The sequence below is a fragment of the Daucus carota genome, chromosome 4 (assembly GCF_001625215.2).
Source record: "Daucus carota subsp. sativus chromosome 4, DH1 v3.0, whole genome shotgun sequence".
In the NCBI taxonomy this organism is placed as follows: domain Eukaryota; kingdom Viridiplantae; phylum Streptophyta; class Magnoliopsida; order Apiales; family Apiaceae; genus Daucus; species Daucus carota.
Window position 1 is genome coordinate 39,936,108 of NC_030384.2, and position 20,573 is coordinate 39,956,680.

The 20,573-nt window shown below is 35.6% G+C and overlaps 2 protein-coding genes across 3 annotated transcripts; both read left to right on the plus strand.

The window, feature by feature from the left end:
* The first annotated feature begins 9,939 nt into the window (after window positions 1-9,939).
* LOC108216536 (NAC domain-containing protein 54) lies at window positions 9,940-14,763 on the plus strand. Of its 2 annotated transcripts, none has more exons than XM_017389324.2 (7): window positions 9,940-10,048; window positions 10,194-10,515; window positions 12,292-12,569; window positions 12,674-13,018; window positions 13,115-13,504; window positions 13,704-13,776; window positions 13,865-14,763. In XM_017389324.2, the coding sequence occupies exons 2-7, from the start codon at window positions 10,359-10,361 to the stop codon at window positions 14,557-14,559; spliced, it is 1,938 nt and encodes a 645-aa protein (XP_017244813.1). In that variant the 5' UTR covers window positions 9,940-10,048; window positions 10,194-10,358; the 3' UTR covers window positions 14,560-14,763. The 2 variants fall into 2 exon arrangements, with proteins under 2 accessions (XP_017244813.1, XP_063947090.1); XM_064091020.1 differs by having other exon boundaries at window positions 12,680-13,018.
* A 1,502-nt stretch (window positions 14,764-16,265) lies between these two features.
* On the plus strand, window positions 16,266-20,316 carry LOC108216259 (sucrose synthase 6). Its single transcript, XM_017388968.2, has 13 exons — window positions 16,266-16,623; window positions 16,719-16,873; window positions 17,005-17,197; window positions 17,285-17,403; window positions 17,482-17,698; window positions 17,784-17,879; window positions 17,966-18,139; window positions 18,257-18,373; window positions 18,455-18,621; window positions 18,705-18,929; window positions 19,038-19,604; window positions 19,697-19,835; window positions 19,946-20,316. Exons 1-13 carry the CDS (start codon window positions 16,390-16,392, stop codon window positions 20,063-20,065), a joined length of 2,523 nt encoding a protein of 840 aa, XP_017244457.1. The 5' UTR covers window positions 16,266-16,389; the 3' UTR covers window positions 20,066-20,316.
* The last annotated feature ends 257 nt before the right edge of the window (window positions 20,317-20,573 follow it).

A 20,573-nucleotide genomic window follows, 5' to 3' on the forward strand; every position in this document is an offset into this window, starting at 1 on the left:
CTTCCTCCAGATAGAGAGATAGAGTTTGCGATTGACTTAGCACCTGGAACGGAGCCAATATCCAAAGCCCCGTATAGGATGGCACCAGTAGAGATGAAAGAATTGGCAAAACAATTACAAGAGTTATTGGAGAAAGGAGTGATCAGACCTAGTGTATCCCCATGGGGAGCACCAGTGTTATTTGTAAAGAAGAAGGATGGAAGTATGAGGTTATGCATAGACTACAGAGAGCTAAATAAGCTTACCATCAAGAATAAATATCCTTTACCTCGTATTGATGACTTGTTTGACCAATTGAAAGGAGCAGAGTATTTTTCTAAGATTGACCTTAGGTCAGGATACCATCAGCTCAAAATCAAATCTGAGGATATACCTAAGACAGCTTTTAGAACAAGGTATGGTCACTATGAATTTTTAGTGATGGCTTTTGGATTAACGAATGCACCAGCAGCTTTTATGGATTTAATGAATAGAGTCTTTAAGAAGTATTTGGACAAGTTTGTGATTGTTTTTATAGATGATATTCTGATATATTCTAAGACAGCTGAGGAGCATGCAGAACATTTAAGAACAGCCTTAGAGATATTAAGAAAGGAGAAGTTGTATGCAAAGTTTTCTAAATGTGAATTTTGGTTACAAGAAGTTCAATTTCTAGGACACATAGTGAGTCGTGAAGGAATCAAGGTAGATCCAGCAAAGATTGAAGCTATAATGAATTGGGAAAGACCAAAGACCCCCACAGAGATCAGAAGTTTCTTGGGATTAGCAGGTTATTATAGAAGGTTTGTACAGGATTTCTCAAGAATTGCAACCCCATTGACCAAGTTAACTAGAAAGAATGAGAAGTTCATATGGAATGAGAAGTGTGAGGAAAGTTTTCAGGAGTTGAAGAAGAGATTAGTGTCAGCACCAGTATTGTCCCTTCCAGATGATCAAGGGAATTTTGTGATTTATAGTGATGCCTCTTATAAAGGATTAGGATGTGTATTGATGCAGCATGATAAAGTTATTGCGTATGCGTCAAGACAACTTAAACCTCATGAACAGAAGTACCCCACCCATGACTTGGAGTTAGCAGCTATTGTATTTGCATTGAAAATATGGAGACATTATCTGTATGGAGAAAAATGTGAGATTTATACGGATCATAAAAGTTTAAAATATATCTTTACTCAGAAAGAGCTGAACATGAGACAAAGGAGATGGCTAGAGTTGATTAAGGATTATGATTGTATGATTAAGTATCATCCAGGAAAAGCCAATGTTGTAGCGGATGCTTTAAGTAGAAAGGAGAGGTTAAACATATTGACTGTGTCAGAGGAATTATATAAAGAGTTTCAAAAGTTGGAAATTGAGGTAAGAATTCATGAACCATCAAAGATAGCAATGTATACCATGACCTTCCAACCAGAGCTATTAGAAAAGATTAAGAAGTGTCAGGAAGAGGTAATGGATCAGGATGTAAACAAGTTAGTGGGAGAAGAGTTATGTACGCAGAAAGATGATCAAGGAATTCTTAGGTTTTCTTCCAGAATATGGATTCCACCGGTAACAGAATTAAAGAATGATATCTTGCAAGAAGCACACAATTCTAAGTATTCAATTCATCCAGGCAGCACTAAGATGTATAGAGATTTAAAGGAGCACTATTGGTGGTCAGACATGAAAAGAGAAATTGCAGAATGGGTAAGTAAATGTTATACGTGTCAAAGAGTGAAAGCAGAACACCAAAGACCAAGTGGATTATTGCAACCTTTAGAGATTCCAGAATGGAAGTGGGAACATATTGCTATGGATTTTATTGTAGGATTACCAAGGACTAAAACAAACCATGATGCCATTTGGGTTATAGTGGATAGACTAACCAAGTCAGCGCATTTTCTTCCGATCAATGAGAGATTCTCTTTGGATAAACTAGTTCATATGTATTTGAAAGAGATTGTAGTTCGTCATGGAGTCCCCGTATCCATTGTATCAGATAGAGATCCACGATTTAATTCGAGATTTTGGAAAAGTTTTCAGGAATGTTTGGGCACTAAATTGAATATGAGTACGGCATATCATCCACAAACAGACGGCCAAAATGAGAGAACGATTCAGACGATCGAGGACATGCTACGTGTTTGCGCAATCGATTTCAAAGGCAATTGGGATGAGCATCTACCTTTAGTGGAATTTGCATACAATAATAGTTATCACGCAAGTATTGGGATGCCTCCTTATGAAGCTCTTTACGGACGTAAATGTCGATCACTAGTATATTGGGATGAAGTTGGAGAACGCAAGGTATTGGGACCGGAATTAGTACAGCAAACAAAGGAAGTCGTTGAAATCATTCAGAAACGACTAATTGCAGCACAGAGTCGTCAACGAAATTATGCAGATCAATTCCGGAAGGACGTAGAATTTAAAGACGGAGAAGCAGTATTGCTGAAGGTGTCACCATGGAAAGGACTATCTAGATTTGGAAAGAAAGGCAAGCTGAGTCCCCGATACGTGGGGCCATTTGAAATCTTGAGACGTGTAGGCAAAGTAGCGTACGAATTGGCGTTACCCCCGCAAATGGAGCACATTCATAACGTCTTTCATGTATCGATGCTTAAGAAGTATAATCCAGATTCGAAACATGTGATAGAGTATGAGCCGATAGAACTTGAGGCAGATTTATCATATGTAGAAAGGCCAGTGGAAATCTTGGATAGGAGAGAGAAGGTGTTAAGAAACAAGGTAGTTAACTTAGTAAGGGTACTGTGGAGAAACCCGAAGGTTGAAGAGTCAACCTGGGAATTAGAAAGTGATATGCGTGAAAAGTACCCTCATTTGTTCGCCTAATTGATTCTGAGGACAGAATCCTTTTAAGGGGGGAAGGATGTAACATCTGGGATTATTCGTGTAATTATTTGAATGATTAATGAATATTATATGAATTTATGTGAATTTTTGTGAATTAATTGGTTCCTGTCATATTAATTTTAGTTAGGTATTTCTGATTAAATTTGAGGAATATCAATTTTTATATGTTCAGTACAAAATATAGTTTATTTAGATATTTTCATATCGATTTATGTATTGTCAGATGATTTTATATTGGATTTACGGATTTAATTATGTATATTTTAATTAATTATTCTGATTTTTCGAAAATCGTCAACCTACAATGGTACCGAGATTTTACTTCCCGAAAATTTCAATAAAATTCACCTTTAGTTTAATTTGAACATTCCGGACATTTTTCATGTTTTGACTTTTTCGATCCGGAGTACGGTTTGTTCCGGAGCCGGTCCGGCGGAGTTTTTCGGTATTAGATAATTATCTAGTTGTCTCGATAAACGTGAAATACAATATTTTATTCTCATCCTTATCTTGTCATAATGACGGTGGGACCCGCATAATAATGACGGATTAAAAAGCCCCGTTTGATGATTATCTCGAAAACCGGTACCGATTGGACCCGTTTTATTAGTATAAAGCTATTAAACATTGTATTTTCATGCCATATATGATTCAAAGGGGTACTAATTATTCATAAGTATAAATATACTTAACTGTACTTTATTTTATTACGAAAATCATAAAACCAGTTAAAACCGAGAAATTCCCGAGAGAGTTCTTCGTGTTCTTGAGATTCAAACGAGGATTTGGACGCGTTATCGGACTCGGATTTTGGTGTTCAAGGGCTCAAATTGAAGGTTTTAACAAGTAGAATCATAATCTAGCATCAAAATCAGTGCAGCAACATCAGGTGGGTGTGGATTTTGAGATTTAAATTCGAACTAAATAGGCTTAAATTAGGGCTTTTTGATTTTGAAGTTGTTTGTGTGATTTGATGATTGTATGTTGTAGATGATGTTATCCTGATCATTTTGGTATATCATATGCATGATTTGGAGTTCAATAACATGGTTAATTTGAGGATTAATTATCGAATTGAAGAACTAGGGTTCTAAATCGCGATGAATGTTTTTAATTGGAATTAGGAACTTTTGATTCACTGATTCTGGGTATAAATTGAAGCCACGAGCATGTTTATCTTGTTGCAAGCAATCGTTTCATGCTAGTATTGTAGTTGGAGGAGGTCGGAATCGAGTTCGCCGGAGTTTTATGAACTCGCCGGCGGCGGAAACTTTGAACGGCTGTTACAGCCGATTGGGGAGTACGTTGGTTGATTGGATGCTACGACAGGACTCCTGACGAAGAGAGGAGTCGATCTGCACCTTTTGGTGCAGATCTGGGCTGTTGTCACCGTCTCCGGCGGTCGGGGGCGTCGCCGGTGGTAAATTACCACCTGGCCCCCTGACTTTTGGAGATGGTAACTTTTAAACCCTGAGGTTTTCAAAGTTTGCAAATCAAACCCTGAACTTTTAAAACCTTTAAAAAGTTTTATTTATTTAAATTTAATTTCGAAAATCATTTATTTTAATTTCAAAAATTGTTTTTAATTATTTATTAATTCAAAAATAATTCTGATTTAATTTATTAATTAATTTTAATTAGTAATTAATTATTATAATTAGTCAATTAATTTAATTATTAATTGATTAATTGTTTTAATTAATTATTAATTGATTTTAATTGATTTATTAATTAGATTTAATTATTTTAAATATTTTTAAATGATTTTAAAATTCCGAAAAATAGTTTCGAGCTTTAAAATATTATTTTAAAATATGATTGAAGCTCGTTAATTGATTTCAAAGGATTTCGGACTTGATTTCGAGTATCCAAAAATTGATTATTTATTTATAAAATGATTCTTTGACCCGTTTTAATTCCGAAAAATGTTTAAAAATTCATAATAAATACCAGAAAAATCCGTGTGCCTTCAAACTTCTTTTGGAAAAATATATTTTATGAAATATTTTATGCGATATGTGCTATGTGCTATCTAATTGACATGTTATGTGTCTACGTGATTGATATAAAATTGTTTTTGACATATCTTTTGATCCGTAAATCGGATTTGGGTGAAACGAAGGGTAGATAGAAGCTCGTTTCGAATGTAAGATGATGAGAATAGTATGAGATCACCTATTGATAATTAGTTGTGATGATTAGCAGAGAAGCGAGGCGTAATAAAAGGGAAAGCAAGTGGATATAGAATAGTATATCGAGCAGGAGCGATTGAAATTTGAAATCGTCAGTATAAGGCAAGTTTCCTTGATACTTTCCTTCAATTATATATGTATGATCCTTGATGTGATTGCTGTGCGAGCTTTTTAATTCACTCATGACACTTATTGAGCCATATTATGAATTGTTTAATTCATTGATTCTTGAACCATCAATCAGATTCTTTAACTATCCCTTGGACTATTCCTTCATTGATTCTTGAGCCAATAATTTGATTCTATGATACCTATTTTGGGAACCTTATTCAATTGTAAACCTTCAACCCTTGAGCTATTTGGATAATTACCATATAAACCTCCTTTCAATGTTTTGACACACCTTTGATATCCAAACCAATTGACTGGAAGTCAATCATATTTGAAACACCATACACCCCATAATTGTTTATTCCTTTTCAATAACCTAACTTCTTTGGATTTGAAAACACCCTTTGACATGTGGATCCTTTAATAAAACCAGAGACCTTCTTTCCTACAAACCATGATTATTGTTCACTTGAAATCCAGATATGCTATATCTGATTCATTGACTCGTGAAAATATTCCTGATTCTTATTTTGGAATATCTTTAAGATACTTCTGAAATGAATTCTGTTTCTGCTCCAAGAATTTAATTATGTTCTTAATGATTCTGTTTATTGCATTATATTGTTATTCATCCTGATTTATAATAGAATTGGATAGTTTTTCTTAAATGGACCAAATGAATGGTCAGACCAGATGAGTGGTCACTTTAGGCCAATGTGTGCCTTGGATCCAGTAAACGAGCATGGCGGGGCCTGCTCGGGGTTAGTGTCTGACTGATCAGCAGCCTAACCTTTGGTTTTTAAAAATAAAATTTAATATCCAATTCTAATTGAAACTCTAAAAAGAAACTTTGATATTGAGATTGATTCTCTTAAATACTGATTTCCATCATCTTTTGATAAATGTTTAAATGGATATGGTTATACTTGCTGAGCTTGTTAGCTCACTCTTGCGAAACTCTATGTTCTTTCCAGTGAAAGCAGAGAAGGTTGGTAGCGATGACCCTCAGGCTAGTGGTAAGGCCAGGATTCCAGGCTGAGAGATGGATAGAGCTATCGGCAGCACTTGGTGTTTATATATGTATTAGTTTGAGTTCCAGATACGAATATTGTGTAAGCTTGTAAGAATTGAATTTATAATTTGGGATTTGGGTTTGTAATAATTAAAGTTGTGTTGTGGCTTGTTTTATACTTTAACCTGTTGCGATCCATGGACAGTTAAGGGTCACTGTATATATTATATCATTAATTACAGGTTTATGTTAAGGTGTGGACCCCAAACTTCTGACCCGGGTTTGGAGGGCGTCACATATCTGCTCGTATATATAAAGCCAGATATTTTAAAGATACGTCCTTTCTTGAAGCTAAGTTGGGAAGTAGTCCGAGTTTTATTTGGCGGAGCCTGCTTGAAGCAAAAGATGTAGTGTTGTCTGGTTCGAGATGGAGAGTTGGGACAGGAGCTAATATTTCTATTACTGGTCAGCCCTGGTTGGGAAGTAAAAATAATGCCTTCATTACGACTGTTTCTCCTTCAATTACTAATCAAAAGGTTAGCTCTCTGATGTGTACAGATTCTCGCGCATGGGACTGGGAAGTAATTTCAGATATTTTTAATGTAACAGACCAAGAGAGAATTCAGGCAACCAGCATTGAAGCCGAGCTGAATACTGATGTTTTGCAGTGGGAAGAAGACATTACGGGGCAATACACTGTTAAGAGTGCCTACAAATTACTACAGGTGAAGAAAGAAGTGCATGGACAGGGGAGTAGTAATTTTATCTGGAAAGGCCTCTGGCAAGTAAAGGCTCCTCGGAAAGCTTTAGATGTATTATGGAGAGCTTTGTCGCTGTGTTTACCTACAAAAGCTCAGTTACACCAGAAACGGGTCAACATTGATACTATATGTGAAGTCTGTCGAGCTGGGGTTGAAGATACATCACATATCTTCCTTCGATGTCCGTTTGCAGTTCAATGTTGGGAAATTTTACAACCTTCTGCTATACGCGGACAGATTTGGGAGTTTGCAAGCTGGTTTGAGCGCTGTTTTTTGAAGGAGACAATGGACAACAGGGCAAGGATGGCTACACTTTGTTGGTCAATATGGCGATTCAGAAATGATGTGGTTTGGAACAAAAGAATTTCTTCGCCGGAAAGAATAGTTGCAGCTACTACAGATTATCTTTCACAATGGAAGATGGCCCAGAATAGATTCTACACGGTTCCTCTTCAGCCGTCAGTTCATGGAGATGGAGCAGAGAAATGGGTGAAGCCTCAACAGCATACAGTGAAGATCACAGTAGATGCAGCCACTTTTGAAGAGATACCAGCCACAGGGATGGGATTAATAGCCAGAGATCATACAGGTGGGCTCCTTTGGGCGAAAACGAAGCTGGTGCAGGAACTCATGCATCCTAGTATGGCGGAAGCAGTTGCTATTAAGGAAGCTTTGAGTTGGCTGAAGAATCTGGGTTGGGAGAGTGTTATAATTGAATCTGATTGCCTTGTTGCAATCCAGAGCATTCGTAGTTCAGTTAAAATGCGCTCAAGATTTGGACGTGTCATCGAGGAGTGCAGGAAGATGGTTGAAGACTCAAACAACACGAAGTTGTATTTCATTAAACGGTCTGCGAATAGGTCGGCACATGAGCTTGCTCGTATGTCACATATGTATCCTGATCGTATTTTTGACCGAAGTTCTATTCCGGTCATGGTGAATGATTGTATCTTGCTTGATTCAGTTGATTAATGAGAACTCCGCATTTTAGTCAAAAAAAAAAAAAAAACTAGCGATTTTTTGTATTTTATTTATATTTTATAACCCTTCTATTTAAATGCTTGTATTTCTTAAACTTGGTAACCGTGTATTTTGATTTTAAAGAAGTTTATTATGTCCCAATTTTAACTAAAAAGTGAAGATAACTGTACGAGAGAACATACAAAGAAATATATGATGATAAAAGGGAGTATGTTATTAGACTCATTCTCTTTTTTGCATGTTCATTTTAATAAAATCACATTAAGGTATAGCTAGTCGTATATATATTTTTTGAATATTCTTCATTAATGTCTTGAAAATGGTGAATTCAACTAAATATAAAAGAAGATTGATTAGTGTGTGTGCCCATGGACACATGTTAAGCGCTAAATTTGATGTATTTAAATTATTTTGATTGATGGAGTTTTTGTATATGTTGGGAGTTCATCATTATTAATTAAATATGTAGTAACTAATTAATCAAAATGAGTTAAATATATGAAATTTGGTGATTAGCATGACGATAAACACATCATAGAAAAATCGATATAATAATTATATTTAGTTTATGTTAAAAATGTAAATAAATATATAAATAAAAATAAAATTTATTTTAAAAATGGACATAACGGAAGGAGCACCAAAGAATGCTGCTGTGTTTTGAAGAAAAGAAGAAAGAAACGGTGTTTAGGGTGGAAGAGAAACGTAAACCTACAAAGGAGGAAAGCACAAAAGGAATGAAAGATGAAAAGAAAAGGCATGAAAGACTGAGTGCATCAAGTGATCCCGATTTGCCACGTTGGATGTTTTCTTACTTCACGTGGCAAAAGCTGGGCCTACCTGCAAATTTCTTGTATTTTATCTAGTGCAGTATACAGTACAGTAATACGTTATGTCGTAACAACTTGGACCCTGTTTGTTTGTGTACGACTAAATTTAGTTTGTGCAATTCATGCACTTATGTTTCTAAAATAACTACTGTAGAAGTTTAACAAATTGTTTTGTACTAAATTCATTTCTGTTTTATTTTGAAATTTTGATGGCTTATAAGTTATACATAATACAAAATTATTAAAATGAATATAATTTAAATCTTTACCTTTTAAATTATTATATCAAGAAATGTTTGTTTTGTGAGTTTCGCCTTTGAATTAGAAAAATATTTTTTTTTGAAAGCAGAATAATATATTTTTGAAATATGATCTCGGCCATAAAAACTTAGAGCTACATAAATATATTACAATTTATTCGGCCACAGGAAAAAAAAATACTTATATATCTCATATCCTTTTAATTTAGCGAACTTTCATCACAAATCCGTTTAATCTTTGTGGACTGCTGGTTGACACACCTTATTTACAAACCTGATCCAAACATTAATCAATCATCCAAATTTGATGTAAACTATCTCAAATTGTCATATACTAATAATTATCCAAATAATGATCTAAATTTGTACCGAAAAGAAACAAAAGAAGACAATGGTTGAATCCTTTCTTTCAGTAAGCAACCTGTTAATATAATGTTCATAGTCTTGTCAAATAAAAGAAGAAGATAAGGTTCATAGTAAAAATCAGTTTTATTTCATTGAACATGAGACCTGACTGATCCAACTGTCGGTGGAAGAGGGAGAGTTAGCATGTGAGAGGAACATTGAGCAGCGTAAAGCGGTTAGTAGGCTTGCCGCCAAAATTCAGCTTCTCGCTGAGGTTTATTTTTTGGCGACTGAAACGCACACATAGATATTGGGAGTCAGATTCGAAGAAAGGACGAGATGGAAGCATGGGATCATTCAACAGAAGCTGCTTTTTGTATTAAGACTATGCATGCATTCACATGCATAATTACTTTTTTAAGTGAGGGAGTTTGATGAGTGATGAATTCAAGATTAAGATAGCATAACAGTCTTATAATGTGTTAAAATTATAAAAATAGAGTATTAAAACATAAAGATAAAGTGAGAAAGAGGGTAAGGTGGGGGCGGCAGCTAGGCCTCCCAAAATGCTTTTAACATAGATCTCTTTTTGTCATCTTCTTGTCAAAAACCTCATTCTGCAGGGCCCTCCATCTCCTTATCTCTCTCAGCCTGGAGTCTCTCTTGACTCCTCTTTTAGTTCTTCATCATCTCTCTCTATCAGGTCTCTCTCCCTCTTTCTCTCTCTCATATATATACATGTGCATGCATATAGCATTTTTGCCTCATGAGAATCATTTTGAACTTTGTATATATATACTGCAGATAAGTAGAGCAATCATGACAAGTTGTTTATTTTTGTCATGCAGGCGCAGCAGTCTGGTGTAACATACAGTAAATAGCTGGTCTTGCATGCCTATTGTAGTTTTGGGCGCCAAGGCCAGCTAGCAATAATCACGTTTGTTTGAAATATAAATATAGTTATCATCAAATCAAGTAGAAGAAGAAGATCAGATTAAAGAAACGAGATCGAGATGGCCCCTGTATCGTTGCCCCCGGGGTTTCGGTTCCATCCAACAGATGAGGAATTAGTAGCCTACTACCTCAAGAGAAAAATCAATGGACGTAAGATAGAGCTTGAAGTCATCCCTGAAGTTGATCTCTACAAGTGCGAACCATGGGACTTGCCAGGTATATATTTCTCATCATATACACACACACACACCAATTTAATTATGTATATAATATACCAGCTAGCTAGCTGCTGGTACGTACGTAAGTTTAAGTTCATATTGTAAAATCTTATTTTCGGGAGTTTATCTTGTAAGATTCTATATATAGCTAGTTACACGATAGGAAAACAGCTATGGAAACTAATTATCAGTCGCCCAATTAAGATCTTGTCAAGATAAATACAGTATTTTGCTATAGAGAGATCTCGAAAATAAACTCTTGATACAATATTGTTGTTGTGTTCGAAACAAATATATACAGTTCGAAAGAGGACCGCATCCAAGACGAAGGAAAAATTATAGAAGAAGACGAAGAGGGTGATGGAATGAAGAAAGGGATCACTTAAAAAAAATAATGTACTGTATAGATATGCTTAAACTGGCATATCGGAGGACATGTTTATAAAATATTATATTTTATAATTTTTTAGTTATAAAATATATCTTCTTTATAAAGTTTCTAATAAAAAGATTTCAAAATTTCTAATAGAAAGATAGTCTTCATAACTGGATAATGATGTAAAATAAATTTCATTGTTAATTATAAGATAAATATAAATATAACAATCAAGTAAATTAATATACGTATCAAAGAGCTGGATCAATAAGATCTCCCAAGTCCCAGGCATCCTATATCTTTGCTAATTAATTAATTTCGAAGAGCATTTTGAGCAAACAAAAATATAAACTTCTGTATTGTTTTCAAAACAAGCAGAGAAAGATAAAGAGTAGATTGACAACAAAAGAAAGAAGAGATGTGTATGGACCATGGTAGGCTAAAGCAGGCTCCATTTTTGTTTACTCTTGTTTTCTATACATTTCGTGGGTACCTCAAAGGTGTGCGTGGTACATGATAAATGTGAGACTCTCTTTAACCAAAATATTGGCGCGGATTCATTGTTTTTCTATTGTTCATGATGCATGCTAGCTTCATCTTTCAATCCTAAGCTCTAGCTTAATTAGGAGAGCTCTCTCTCCCTCCCTCTCTCTCCCTCCCTCTCTCCCTCGCTCTCTCCCTCGCTCTCTCTCTCCCTCTCTCTCTCCCTCCCTCCCCCCCTCTCTCTCCCCCCCCCCCCCCCCTCCCTGTAAAACACCTGTTGGGTTTGTACAATTGCTTTATATTATATGTACACACATGATTAATAAATAATATGAATGAATGATGGATCATGCTTTATTGGTCAAAATATGATAAAGCTGAGAAGAAGCTTCAGTTTATCACTAATCATTAATCATCATTTTTATTACCATGGAAAAAGTGATGATCATGCTTTATCAGTCAAAATATCGTAAAGAGAAGAAGCTTAATTCAATCACTAGATAATCGTATTATATTGTGAAGGAAAAAGGAAGTCATTTAAGGGTTCTGTATATATACATTGGTCATGGTCCCTACCTCTTTTTAGATCCTAACATATAGATGACAAAAATGTGTACTTAGATGAAGGATTAAAAAGAAAGAAATGATTGCACTGTCTCCTACAAATATGAATCCTCCTCCTTTTGTTTCTTTAATCCTTGTTCTTTATTGCTTTATATTTGAATATGATGCCAAACATTTACAATAAGCAAGTCTTTTAGGCCTTTCCCTTTGAGCATATATGATGTATACATTGTATGTCAATTATTGGATTACTGTAATTACATGAGTTTAATCACAGAACAGAATTTCTTACCGTATATGTGTGTACAATGTGGATAAAAAGGTTGATGAAATATGCATGCAAAATTGCAGGGAAATCACTATTGCCAAGCAAAGATCTAGAGTGGTATTTCTTTAGTCCCAGAGATCGGAAATACCCAAATGGATCAAGGACTAATCGAGCAACTAGAGCCGGATACTGGAAAGCAACGGGGAAGGATAGAAAAGTGAACTCCCAAATGCGCGCAGTGGGAATGAAGAAAACCCTTGTTTATTACAGAGGGAGAGCTCCTCATGGTGCTAGAACTGACTGGGTTATGCATGAGTATAGGCTGGATGAGAGGGAATGTGAGACTGCCTCTGGCTTGCAGGTGCCTTCATTTTCATCGCTCTTTTTTCTTAACAATTGCAGTACCATGTAAATTAAGTAAATATATTTTCACGAATAATAATATTATACAAAATGGATAATCAGTTGCAGGATGCATATGCCTTGTGTCGCATCTTCAAAAAGAGTTTGAATGCAATAAAGGTTGTAAATCACTATGGGATCGCAGCTAGTGATCATTCATCTAGTAATATTGAAATATATTCTGATGGAAGATGTGAAGATAATGTGGAGAGCTCTGATCATCCAATGTCATTGTCATCAGCATATCCTCCTAACAATTCCATGGCCTCTGCCTCCACCTATAACAATAGTGGCACAAATACTCATCATGATGCTAAATGGATGCAATACTTGTCCGAAGAGGCTTTTAGCTTTTCAAATCCCTCTAGTTTCCAAGATGCTGCTGCCCTTTCGTATCCACCTTCCAAGGTACACAATAACTTGGTGAATTTGACTAAACATGCATTTGCATACATATGTTTTTTGAAACTTAGCTGTTGATTACGATCCTTGGTGATACTATAGGTCGATATAGCATTAGAATGTGCAAGATTGCAACACCGTCTCTCGTTGCCTCCATTGCAAGTGCAAGACTTTCCACAGGCTGACTATGTTGATATGAAGATGCAGGAGGCAAGGTCCATGTATGGCGATACAAGTAATCAACACCAGGATATTTTACAAGAAATTCTTTCGGTTGCACAAGTTTCTCAGGAACTGATGAATCAGAATTCTTGGATCAATGGAAATGCTTCTGCTGCTGAAGATGATTTTTCATTTCTACCTCAAGAAAATAAAATTCAAGGCCAGAATAATAGCAGGTCCATGGTAACCGGACATAATGAAGACCTCGGAACTGAGAGAATGGTTGAGAACTTAAGATGGGTAGGAATGTCAAATAAAGATCTTGTCAAGGTAAACTACATTGACAATGTACACTTAATCACTGAATCATCTACTATTATCTATACGTAGCATCAGTACTTTTATTAGCTTTTATGCAAGATATAGTTTCTTTGCATGTTTTCCGGCTTGGTATTTTTTTTGAGAAGGTAGTATTAATAGAGAAATAGTTAAGAATAATGATTCTAAGTGTTCATCTATGGCATTTCAGAGTTTCCATGAAGAATACAATTGTGTTCCAATAGAAAACATATCAAGTTTTCAGAACAATCATAATTTGCAAGGTAAGTAAAACTCCAACGGTTCTATTCAATTCTAAATCACATAGATTATAATAATCTTCTTATTTGCTAGAGAAATTCCTTATTGCAGGTGAAAGCAGTCATCAACATGACTTCCAAGAAGTTAATGATACTGAAGAAACTGATCATTTCTCGCTTGAATTTGTGAACGATGATCCAAATGATCATGGCTTCTTAAATGATGCAGAATTGGATGATTTCTCAACTTCTCCAACCTTTGATGTATATGAGAAAATCGAAGTCACCCATGGTCTCTTTGTGTCTACTCGTCAAGTTCCAGACACATACTTCCACAAAATAGTTCCTTCACAGACAGTTAAGGTTCATATAAATCCAATGATTGTCCATAGCTTTCCAATATCAGCAGTCGATGCAGCAGCAAGGCCTTGGAATATAAGTCTACTGGACAAGTTCAAGGCACTGATCACCACTATAACCATGGTCGGAACAACCAAATCCTTGAAGCCATGGACTAAAACTCCCCACCCATTTGTCGGTATAGTATCACTCATGATCACATTTCTATATCTGGAGGATAATATTGATTATCTCATTGAGTTGAGGGATGTCGACGATTTGCCTGATCAAATGAAGACAGAACAGCTCAGGAATCTGGAAAATTTTGAAATTTTTAACTGGGAGTATAAGGAAAAGAAATGTGGAAATGTGAAGAAAGAATGGGGCAGTCTGGTATTGAACAAGGTGTGGCCTTGTGTTACTCTTGCTTTAGCTAGCTATTTCTTGGGTGCAGCACATTTTATGTGAGACAAGTATTTCCTCCTCTATCATGTGTTATTATAAATGTTGTACTAACTCTATAGTGTGGTGATAGGAAAGGCACATATAGTCTTCCCTTATTTGGAGTCTAATCTTGTACTGTGTTTTCTTTTTCGCTTCCAAGTTTTACTATTCAAGGGGTTGTAAGTGAATCAGACGGGTTTATGAAATATATATTACATCTCTTCTCTATTTGGCTGGCAAGAAAAAACCGATAGTCCGATATATTTGAGCTCGCCATAAGGAAAATTGAAAGGAGATTATATTCATTAACAGAAAACTAGTCTATCAATAAAGAACTCCAACCTTCATTTGATTATGAAAACAGAAAAGCTAAAGAGTAATACACTGCAAGGATTTTAAAATAATAATAATAATAATAATAATAATAATAATTATTATTATTATTATTATTAAAACCTAAGGAAACAATTTAAAATTTGTGATACTGAATCAGAATAGTAGTGATACGTTCTGTGGATGAGATTGATAAACTTCCATTCGGTTATGAGCTACCCAGCCTACCCTCTACTGTTTGCTGTAGCCTTTAGAGAACAAAATGAAAATATGTAAAAAGTTAAGCAGGATGGATTAAACAGCCAGATATATGTTCTTCTCCAACATCCAATATTGCCTTTGAATCAGGTGCAATGGCATTGATGATTGATCGGAAAACTCATCATCCCACAGTGCTATCGATAAAGATATAGTTCATCAAAGTTTTTGTACCTTGACTTCTTATTAGGTTCATCATAATACCTTCTATCATATCTTTAAGGGCTGATAAGGAAAACAAAATCAGAGTTCATAAGCAACTCAGGATTTGAAGATATATAAAAGCACATACTGAACTTCAGATACTATGCATTAGAACCTTGACTTAGAGCATTAACAACAAAAAATCTTGCAAAGAAGGGAAAAACCTTCAGATCTACATAGAACTAGGATTCTGATACATATTATGTCTGGTTATAAGTTTTGTTCACCCAAAAACACATGAAATATAATATTACACCTGATAAAGAACTTGCAATAATTTCTGATGTTGTCAGAGTTAAGGATCATCACCGAGGAGGTTAATGAGTTCCATCACCCTCTCTTCAACCAAAGGTATGAGTTTAAACTCTTCACATTTTTCGGTTTACCACAAAATCTAAATCCTGATGCATAAAACATTCAAAAAACTGTCCAGATTATATTCCATTAAAATTTCATTTTGTTTTGAATTTAAACCCTTTTATCCTTTATTAGCTTCTTTTTTAGGTTGTTTTTCACTTTTTCATTGCAACATATGGCGAAAAAGTTATCAATTTGTTGGTAATGAAATTACTTTGTATGGATGTATGATTCTGAAGCTAAGCGTTTGCTCCACATCTGATTTAGTGTTTGGCAGGTGAAGAAGCTTGTACAGACAGAGAGATCCTCTTTAGCATGAAAGACATAACCAAAGATGGAACTTGAAAAGCAAAGAAAAGAATCATAAAATAACTATTGCCCGATATATCTCCCATTCACTTCATGTCCATGTGGAAGAATGAGGGAGAATAAATCATATTTTTAAGCAATTCTTTAAGAATCTTGTTTCTTCATTGGTATGTAAAATTCTTTTCTTTAGCTATTTCCTCCCCATTAACAAAAGATGTTCTTTCTCTTCTTCTTACACTTCCACCCCTCCATGATCCCCTCAAAAAAAGATACCTTTAGGCAAGCATCCATCTTCTTCCCCATTAACTTACCCATCCAGCATTCCTATAAATGCCATTATCTTCCTCAACTTGTCTCCATCATTCAATAGTTACTAATTATTAAATACTTAAGATGTCTTCTTCACCTATCCTAAAGCGGTCCGAGTCAGTGATTGATACGATGCCAGAGGCTTTGAGGCAGAGCCGGTATCATATGAAGAGGTGCTTCACCAAGTACATTGAACAAGGAAAGCGGTTGATGAAACTTCATCATTTGATGGCTGAGATGGAGACTGTCATAGATGACAAGTTTGAAAGAACTCAAGTTCTGGAGGGCTTGCTTGGCTACATTCTGTGCACTACTCAGGTCAAATTTATTGTTAATTCTTAGTTTGTATTTAATTCTTTTCCATTGCATATGTGGTAGTTGTTTTCTGATAATTATATGAGAAATATATACAGGAGGCTGTTGTTATTCCACCACATGTTGCATTTGCGATTAGACCTAATCCAGGGTTCTGGGAGTTTGTTAAAGTTAGCTCCATTGATCTATCCGTCGAAGGCATCACAGCTACAGATTACTTGAAGTTCAAAGAAATGATTGTTGATGAAAATTGGTATGTGTTCCGATTGGAATATGAGTTCTAAAACTTTTCTTTGCCAAATTACAAGGCTAAATGTATTGTGAAAAGCTACCATTGTAAAGTTGCCAACAAATCATAATAGTCAATCATTGTTCCAATTGCAGGGCTAATGATGCAAATGCATTGGAACTAGATTTTGGAGCAATGGACTTCGATGCACCTCGTTTAACTCTATCCTCATCAATTGGAAATGGATTAAATTTCATTACGAAGTTCCTCACCTCCAAGCTGAATGGTCCACTAGAAAAAGCACAACCACTTGTAGATTACCTGCTATCACTGAATTACCAGGGAGAAGTAATAATACCAATTGATTCATCAAATTGATATAGTATAGAACAGAGAGGTGGACCTGATTGTAATGGCTGAATTTTTTTCTTACAGAAACTTATGATCAATGAGACACTCAACACAGCTCTTAAACTTCAAGGGGCACTAATAGTAGCTGAAGCAGCCTTGTCTTTGCTACCTAGAGAAACACCATATACGAGCTTTGAAAACAGGTGACGGCCTCTTGCTTTTCTTGCATTTGTATTTGGTGAATAAAGAAGAGAAGTAACGGTGATAACACATCATCACAGGTTTAAAGAATGGGGTTTTGAAAAGGGATGGGGAGATAATGCTGGAAGAGTTATGGAGACGATGAGATATCTTTCAGAGGTGCTCCAAGCACCAGATTCAGTAAACATGGAAAGATTCTTTAGCAGGGTTCCTACGACTTTCAATGTTGTTCTGTTTTCTGTCCATGGGTACTTTGGACAAGCAGATGTCCTAGGATTGCCAGACACTGGGGGTCAGGTATAAAGCATTCTGCATCTTTATAATATAATGAAGTGAACCTGCCTTTTCTTTGAACTCTAATCTGTATTTGTGCACTCAATAGGTGGTTTATGTTCTGGATCAAGTGCTCGCTTTGGAAGAGGAATTGCTGCTCAGAATTAAGCAGCAAGGTCTTAATGCTAAGCCTCATATTCTTGTGGTAAGAGACCTTATATATGTGTGTGTCAAAAAGGAAGATAATTTAGCTTGAAGTTTCATGCAACTCGTATTTTTTCATTCATATAGGTGACTCGACTTATCCCTGATGCAAAGGGGAATACGTGCAATCAAGAACTAGAACCTGTGCTAAAAACAAAGCATTCCCACATTCTCCGAGTTCCATTTAGGACTGAAAGTGGAATTGTTCCGCAATGGATTTCACGTTTTGATATCTATCCTTACCTTGAAACTTTTACCCAGGCATGTGCTTCATTAATACCCTCTTAATCTGGGGCTTCATTATTACCCATATACAACATTTCCCTTGTCAGTGTTTTCTAGTATTAAGTTTTTACCTTGCTGTTGTTTAATCACCAGGATGCCACCAAGAAAATTCTTGAAATAATGGAGGGGAAACCGGATCTCATAATTGGGAACTATACAGATGGAAATTTAGTGGCTTCTCTGATGGCCAACAAACTTGGGGTTACCCTGGTAACTTCATCAGATTAATAAATTTAAAGCCATGCTTTACTGTTTTCATGTCTAACTTTTATGTCTTTTACATGGAAATAGGGAACTATCGCACATGCTTTAGAGAAGACTAAGTATGAAGATTCAGACTTGAAATGGAAGGAACTAGACTCCAAGTATCACTTCTCATGTCAATTCACAGCTGATACAATTGCAATGAATTCTGCGGATTTCATCATCACTAGTACATACCAGGAAATTGCTGGAAGGTTTTAACATCGCTTATATTCTATAAAATTAATAGAAATTGCTTAGTATAAAAAAGAAAAGTAAAAATGTTTTCCTTATGCAGCAAAGATAGGCCTGGGCAATACGAAAGCCACACAGCATTTACGCTTCCAGGGATCTCTAGAGTAGTTTCAGGCATCAACATTTTTGATCCAAAGTTCAACATTGCTTCTCCAGGGGCAGATCAAACAGTTTATTTTCCAGCAACAGAAAAACTGAAGCGCTTCACATCATTTCGTCCAGCCATCGATGAACTACTTTTCAGCAAAATTGAAAATGATCAGCACATGTAAGTGTTAACCAGGAGTACTCAACAATACCTAAAATTCATATTTTTTATGTTTTCCTTGTTAAATTACTATCCTTTTTGTCTGATCACTGATATTTAAAAAAACAGTGGATACCTTGAAGATAAAAAGAAACCTATAATATTCTCAATGGCGAGGCTGGACACTGTGAAGAACATAAGCGGATTAACTGAATGGTACGGGAAGAACAAAAGGCTGAGAAATTTGGTTAATCTAGTCATTGTCGCAGGCTTTTTTGACCCTTCAAAATCAAAAGATAGAGAAGAAATAGCTGAGATTAAAAAAATGCACACAATAATAGAAATGTATCAGCTTAAGGGCCAGCTGAGATGGATCGCTGCACAGACAGACAAGAATCGAAACAGTGAGCTCTATCGCTGCATTGCTGATACAAAGGGAGCTTTTGTGCAGCCTGCTCTTTATGAAGCATTCGGCCTTACTGTTATCGAGGCAATGAACTGTGGATTACCAACCTTTGCAACGAATCAAGGAGGTCCTGCTGAGATCATCGTTGATGGTGTTTCAGGCTACCATATTGATCCTAACAACGGGGATGAATCAAGTAACAAGATTGCTGATTTTTTCCAGAAGTGCAAGGAGGACGCTGAATTTTGGAACAGAATTTCGTCTGCAGCATTAAGCCGGATATATGAATGGTATGCGAATATCACATTTGCTATAGCTTTTGAAGTATTCCATATGAAGTCATAGAAATTGTGTGTCTAAGTCCAACCTTTACTTGTGGCAGCTATACGTGGAAGATTTACGCGAATAAAATGTTGAATATGGGGACAATCTATGGGTTTTGGAGGCAATTGTACAAGGACCAGAAGCTAGCAAAACAAAGATACATTCAAATGTTATATAATCTCCAATTCAGAAACTTGGTATGCTGCTACATCAAATCTTCACATGTACCATTACCCTTTTACTTTGTCGTGAATGGTTAGAATGTGAAAAAAGTTCTTTAAGTTTCTTTGTATTGATATTGTTGCAGGTAAAGACTGTGCCTCTATCAGTTTCTGCACCAGCACCGCAACTAGCCATCCCAAAAGAAATTGTAAAAGTGCAACCAAAGCGCACGCAATCCAGATTTTCCAGATTGTTTGGAGCATAAAAGTTTACAGTTTGGCTATTCTAACACGACGTCCCAATGTACGTGTGCTGTTGATTTAATTTCAAAATTTACAACATTTTAACTTGTCTGCTGGAATGCCAAGCAGACGCCCTCGACAATAATAAATTCTTTGGTGTGTAAAAATTATGAGTTGTATATTGGAACATAAGTCATTCGCTTCTCATATCTTTTACACCCTGTATATGTTTCAGTGTATTTCAAATGGAATAAAAGGTTTCATCTTATTTTCATTCGCTGATACACAATTTTGAAGTTCATTGGCCTTTCATATTAAGAGCGTAAGTTCATGTATTGCAACAACTAGAGCTATCAAACTGATATACACAGGATCAAGTAACTAGCTACTATCAACTAAGAACTATTTACAACTTAAAAGCTTAAAATGTTTATTACCTTAAAAGCTTAAAATCAATGGGAATTCATCCAGATTTTTATTACCTTAAAAGCTTGTAATCATATGACAAAATGTTTCTAAAATTTATCTTTA

Bases quoted from the DNA above. Each gene is read 5' to 3' on its own strand.
- LOC108216536 (XM_017389324.2), top strand. From the start codon at position 10,359: ATGGCCCCTGTATCGTTGCCCCCGGGGTTTCGGTTCCATCCAACAGAT. The intron at 10,516-12,291 runs GTATATATTTCT...GCAAAATTGCAG, and splicing joins CGAACCATGGGACTTGCCAG to GGAAATCACTATTGCCAAGC. The intron at 13,019-13,114 runs GTACACAATAAC...GTGATACTATAG, and splicing joins TTTCGTATCCACCTTCCAAG to GTCGATATAGCATTAGAATG.
- LOC108216259 (XM_017388968.2), top strand. From the start codon at position 16,390: ATGTCTTCTTCACCTATCCTAAAGCGGTCCGAGTCAGTGATTGATACG. The intron at 17,699-17,783 runs GTATAAAGCATT...TGCACTCAATAG, and splicing joins TGCCAGACACTGGGGGTCAG to GTGGTTTATGTTCTGGATCA. The intron at 19,605-19,696 runs GTATGCGAATAT...TACTTGTGGCAG, and splicing joins TTAAGCCGGATATATGAATG to CTATACGTGGAAGATTTACG.